General features: G+C 49.9%; 1 protein-coding gene across 1 annotated transcript; it reads left to right on the forward strand.

The window, feature by feature from the left end:
- The first annotated feature begins 499 nt into the window (after positions 1-499).
- On the forward strand, positions 500-4,928 carry LOC114890538 (retinol dehydrogenase 16-like). Its single transcript, XM_029214158.1, has 4 exons — positions 500-812; positions 2,891-3,149; positions 3,995-4,158; positions 4,711-4,928. The coding sequence occupies exons 1-4, from the start codon at positions 500-502 to the stop codon at positions 4,926-4,928; spliced, it is 954 nt and encodes a 317-aa protein (XP_029069991.1).
- The last annotated feature ends 611 nt before the right edge of the window (positions 4,929-5,539 follow it).

Genomic DNA, 5,539 nt, shown 5'->3' on the forward strand with positions numbered 1-5,539 from the left:
CTGGTCGGCAGCAGAGCTGGGTTTTGAAGCCACTTGTGTCTCGATTCCACGTGTATTCCCCTCGTAAGAATCTCCAGTAGGTTAGGGAGACCCGGTCCCAGGCTGAGCAGGAAAAAGGGAAGAAGATAGCTGTGAACCATGAGACCAAGGACATAAAGGCCCAATGTGGAGAGTGGGGAGGGGAGAGGTGACCAGGAGAAACAGGGAGGAGTGGGAGGACCTGGAAATGGTGGTTGTAAAAGATCCTCAAGGGGTTGTGTTGGAAATGCAATGACATCTATTAGAAATGGTGTAAATGTACTAAAGAGCATTAACACTGGGGCCAGAGTCAGTATTACTCACCAAAGAGGGTGAACAGGAAAATCGTGAGGACTCCACGCCAGAGAGCCTGGAGGCTGGTTGGCCAACCAACATTGTGTGTGTTCTAAGTCCTCCTGTCTCAACACTAGCCAGACTCGAGTTTCACCCCAGCCTGCCTGTGTCTGTCCCCTACAAAGCCATGTGGCTGTACCTGGCGGTCCTCGTGGGCCTGTACTACCTCCTGCGCTGGTACCGGGAGAGGCAGGTGGTGAGCCACCTCCAGGACAAGTTCGTCTTCATCAGGCGGTGTGCCTCAGGCTTTGGGAACCCACTGGCCAGGCAGCTGGACCTGCGAGGCTTGAGGGTACTGGATGCATGTCTGACGGAGCAGGGGGCCGAGCAGCTGAGGAACCAGACATCAGACAGGCTGGAGACAGTGATCCTGGACGTCACCAAGACTGAGAGCATCGCTGCGGCCACCAAGTGGGTAAAGGAACATGTGAGGGACAGAGGTACCACCCATATTTCTCAAGTCTGATTCCTGTCTGTGAAGTGGAGACCCATTGACAGCTGCCTGGGGAGATTCCCAAGGTGTTTTCCAGGACTTGAAGTCCTCCCTGTGTTCTTCTCCTCATCCAGCTTACCAGCAAAGCCTCTTCCATCCCACCTCCACCTCCCAGCCTTGAGGCTCTGCAGTTTGGGGGAGAGTTTTCCCTGATGAGAATGCATCCTTGCAGACTTCCTGTCTGGTGTCCCCTCCTCCCTCAGCAGGACGTCTGGTTTCCTTGATGCTGAGTGACCAGGGTGATCGGGGTGCACTTTTTGGAGGACGGGTGGAGATGGGCACTCTGGCTGGAAGGCTGCATGGGGGGCTGGGGAGCAGCGCTGGAGCTGAGCTGAGTTCTCAGCACTTGATCATGTTTTGCTGGTGACCCCTAGTCATCCGACTTGTGTTTAAATGTCACGCATTTTTCAGATGTCGACACTGAGCTGTCAGGACTTTTCTAAGGAAGGTCAGAAAACTACTATGGAGTTACTTTCTCTCTCTTTTATTTTTCGTTTTTCTGTGTGTGTGTGTGTGTGTGTGTGTGTGTGTGTGTGTATGTTTTACTGTAGTTCTGCCTGTGTTTTATGGTAGAAGGAAAGGACTTTAATTTCTTTTATCTAAGTATAGATTTAAAACATGATCATTGTGAAAAACGGGAAAAGTACATGGATAAAAACCAAAGTTACCCCAAATCACGCCACCCGCAGATAAGTACTGATAACATTTTTACATACAGGATATTACATTTTGTACATAATTTGTATCCTAATTATCCACTGAAAGAAGTTGAACAAATTTACACATAACAAAAATTTCTTCAAAAACATAATAAATAATGATTGAGAATGTTCCATACTTTAGAATAGCACTACTTAGTAAAAAGTACCTCATGGCATGAATGTAATTGTTTCCCACATTTTATTCATTGGATTCAACAAAATGATGTCTTGGTAAACTTTCTACCCAACTCCCTACGTTGTAACCATGTATATTAATTGGGTCTTTGGTGTCAAATATGGTGGGAGAATATATATTCTTACAAGGGCAGGCTTGGTACTGAGCAGGGGAGGGACTAACTCTGTGTGTTAATAATTCCAACACCCTGTACCCAACTCCCCTGACCCTGCTCTTCTGCCCTGAGTTCTATTAATTGGTTAGTGTTTAAATATTTGGTATGTGTCTTTGAGTCTTGCAGAGAGGTTTCCATGAAGCTTGGTGAACTGTGAACTGAGAGTCATGGGGTCAGAGTTGCCTCCTGTGTGGGTGGGAGGAGAGGGTGTATTTTTCTGGGACAAAGTGTAAATTCTGATTTGGGGGAGGGTGGTTAATAGTGGCAGCCCTGCCTTCCCCTGAAAGCCTACCCCATGGAATTCCCCAGATTCCTGCTGGAACATTGCTCAGTATTGATGCGGGTATTTCAAAGCCAGGCCCTAGAGGTCAATACCAGGCCTGTCAACACATTCTCCCAAACCTGGGATTTCAGGTCTGTTTTACCCAGCCAATCTCCACCCAGATATTACTCATCATTTTTTGCCTTTTATCCACTGTCTCTTTTATTCCTCTCTTCCCCTCCCTTCCTTATTGTCTCTCTATATTTCCCTCATACTAGCTAGTTGTTGGGCACTCAGTCCTGCAGCTGTCAGAAAATCTGAAAATGTAGGTGAATATTGATAACGTCTGCAAGGACAACATGGACTGTGAAAACTCAAAACTTCACCCTCTGAGTTCCAGACTATGGACCCACTAGATTTCTTCAGCCTCAGTCCCTGCCTTCATCCAATCTGGGGTGCTTGCCCCTTGTCACCAGGCAGTGGGCTGGGCATGAAGACTGAGTCAGGAGGGTGGTGCACCTTCTGTCCTCCAACCGCTTACAGGGTCTGGTCTCCCCAAACCCGCAGGCAGCATGTTGGTCTCTGTTCCATCCGTTCCCCCTGCAGCCTCTCTCCTAAAGTCCTCACTGGGTGGAAGGTGACTTGGAACCTCGGCTGGGTCCTCACTCATGGGCCCAGCATGGTGTTGCCCTCTCACCCCCACTGTTCCCAGGACTCTGGGGCCTGGTGAATAATGCCGGCATTTGCACTCCCATGGCACCCAATGAGTGGCTGACCAAACAGGACTTCGTAAAGATGCTCGACGTGAACCTGTTGGGGATGATTGAGGTGACCCTGAGTCTGCTGCCCCTAGTGAGGAAGGCGAGGGGCCGTGTGGTCAACGTCTCCAGCGTCATGGGTCGCGTGTCCCTCTTTGGTGGAGGCTACTGCATGTCCAAATACGGCGTGGAGGCTTTCTCAGACTCCCTCAGGTAATGGCCTGGAATGGAGGCCCTTCCTCTGTCCTCCTGCTTCTATGCCTTCTACAGGGGTTTTCTTTCTTTAGAGACCTAATGGCCCTTCCTTCTAGATCCCTCTCCCTTGCTCTGTGTAGGTCTTTCACTGGGAAGCACCCTTTTATCTTTTGGGTGTTCAGGTGGGTGTGAGGCCCAATACGATTCAACATATTCCTGCCTTGCGTGAGGGTCCACAGTCACCAAAGTGTCGGAGGCAGAATTGGACCTGATATCATTTGTCTGTGCAGCCCTTCCATGTGCTCAAATGCTGCAGTATTTAGGTTTTGGGAGCCCTGTGGGGAGTGTACCCCATGAAGCCATTTATCCAGGGAGCTACTTAATCATGTCTGTGGGAGAGACTCCACGGGCTGCAGGGAGAGGGTGGCTCTGATGTGGGGGATCTGATACCGTGGGCAGAGAGATGCTCCCTAGAGGACAGGTGGCCAGGGGGTTAGCAGGGTAGGAGAGGGGAGAGAGGGGACTGGGGAGTATGGGAACGATAAAACGTGCAAAGTGTGGTGATTGATTGGAGGTGAGAGGAATAGGAGGAGATAACATTTAAAGGATGCCTTGTAGCACAACTGGTAGGATTTAGAGCTGTTAGGCACAGGTATGTAAAGTAATTGGAAAAATATTCACACTCAATACAGAAGCAATACCATCACCCTGAGTTTTCTCCCCCTGGCTTCTGTACCTCACAACCTCTGAGAAATTCCAGCGTATCCCACCCCGATCCTATGTTGGTGTCTTACTGCTCTTTCATATTTTGTTTTGCAAGAGGACCTCTGAAGTCCTTGCCCCTCTGCCTGTCTCCCTTGCAGGAGGGAGCTCTCCTACTTCGGAGTGAAGGTGGCGATGATTGAGCCCGGTTACTTCATGACCAATATGACCAGCCCTGAGGTGTTTAATGGAAGCCTCCAGGCATCATGGGATCAGGCCAGCCCAGAGATCAAGGAACTCTATGGAGAGAAGTTCGTGGCTGACTGTGAGTGAGACCTTGGGGAGAGAAGCAAACCCTTGTCTGGAAGCCTGGGTCCATCATTAGCACCTCCTCCAGTCTCAGGTCCATCCTCCCGGCTGAGTCCCCCACATAGTGGGGACTTGAACTCCATCCCCAGGGTCCTGTGTGGTCCATTGGTGACCCAAGGAAAGGATTCAGGCTTCATAGACCTGGGGACCAGTTTCTCTTCCGAAACTCTTTTAATTTGGGAAGGAAACTGAAGCCAGAGAGGGAAGACACCCGTGGAATCACGGTAAGCTGGTGTTAGAACCAGCTTTTTTCAGGTGCCTCAGTTTCTAGTGTTTGCAAAGACCTCCAGTTTATGTAGTGCACATATTCCCAGGAATAGATCCAGAGGGGGCTTGGTGTGGATAGAGATCCTGGGGTAAGTGTTAGGACACACTCCAATGAAATCCGTGTATTTGATTTGGAGTATGATTTTGGAAGAGAAAGGACTTTTTAGAAACTGTCATGTTGATCTGAAAGTGGGAGCATTGGGAAATGAGAATATTTTGGATGGTGTCTCCTTCTGGACAGTCATGAAGACATCTAATTTATTGAAGCCATCATGGTCCGGGAATCTGTCCTTGATGACCAACTGCATGGAGCATGCCCTGACCTCCTGCCACCCCCGCACCCGGTACTCCGCTGGCTGGGACGCCAAACTCTTCTACCTCCCCGTGAGCTACATGCCCACCTTCCTGGTGGACCTCATGATGTACTGGGGTGCCCCACGGCCTGCTAAGGCCCTGTAACCCAAGACTGGGGTGCATGGTGGGGGGAGCTGGGGACAGTGTGGGGAGGGGATGCATCAGGGAGAGGGAAATAGAGTGGCGAAAGGGGTTCTCATGTCACCGGGGACACCCATCCCACCTCAGTCCCCAGGCTTCTCTTGAGACATTACTTAGTTCTCTGGGGATATTATGAAGAAAGGAACAAGTCTTATGGCTGAGGAACAGGGCTCATTATCTCACATCTGTGTCCTGTTCCTTGAATGGCCTCTCAGTGCCTTATGACCCACATGCAGCTGTGAAAAACCCGCACTTTGGGGAGGGTGTGAGCAGCTGGGAGTTTTCAGTCCCCCCTGCTCTGCCTCTGTCCACCTGTTCAGATGTATCTTTCCCATGTCCAGTCTCCCTCTCCCCCAGCATAGAAATGGACAGGGGAGACAAAGGCCCCTCTTGCCTGAAGGTATGTGTTGACAGTGGAGGGTGACTACCAGCCTGACTCATGAACCTAGTTGCCAACTCAGTAGACCTTGGCTGGAATGCGATCCTGTCAGAGAACAAAGAAACCGGGTTTTGATCTATCTTGGAAACAAGAATTTCCATTGATTATTTTTTCCTAAAAATTATAGTTGAAAAGT

This window comes from Monodon monoceros, unplaced genomic scaffold (assembly GCF_005190385.1).
Source record: "Monodon monoceros isolate NGI ecotype Baffin Bay Population unplaced genomic scaffold, NGI_Narwhal_1 Contig1607_ctg1, whole genome shotgun sequence".
Classification (NCBI taxonomy): domain Eukaryota; kingdom Metazoa; phylum Chordata; class Mammalia; order Artiodactyla; family Monodontidae; genus Monodon; species Monodon monoceros.

Bases quoted from the DNA above. Each gene is read 5' to 3' on its own strand.
- LOC114890538 (XM_029214158.1), top strand. From the start codon at position 500: ATGTGGCTGTACCTGGCGGTCCTCGTGGGCCTGTACTACCTCCTGCGC. The intron at 813-2,890 runs GTACCACCCATA...CACTGTTCCCAG, and splicing joins GGAACATGTGAGGGACAGAG to GACTCTGGGGCCTGGTGAAT. The intron at 4,159-4,710 runs GTGAGTGAGACC...CCTTCTGGACAG, and splicing joins AGAGAAGTTCGTGGCTGACT to TCATGAAGACATCTAATTTA.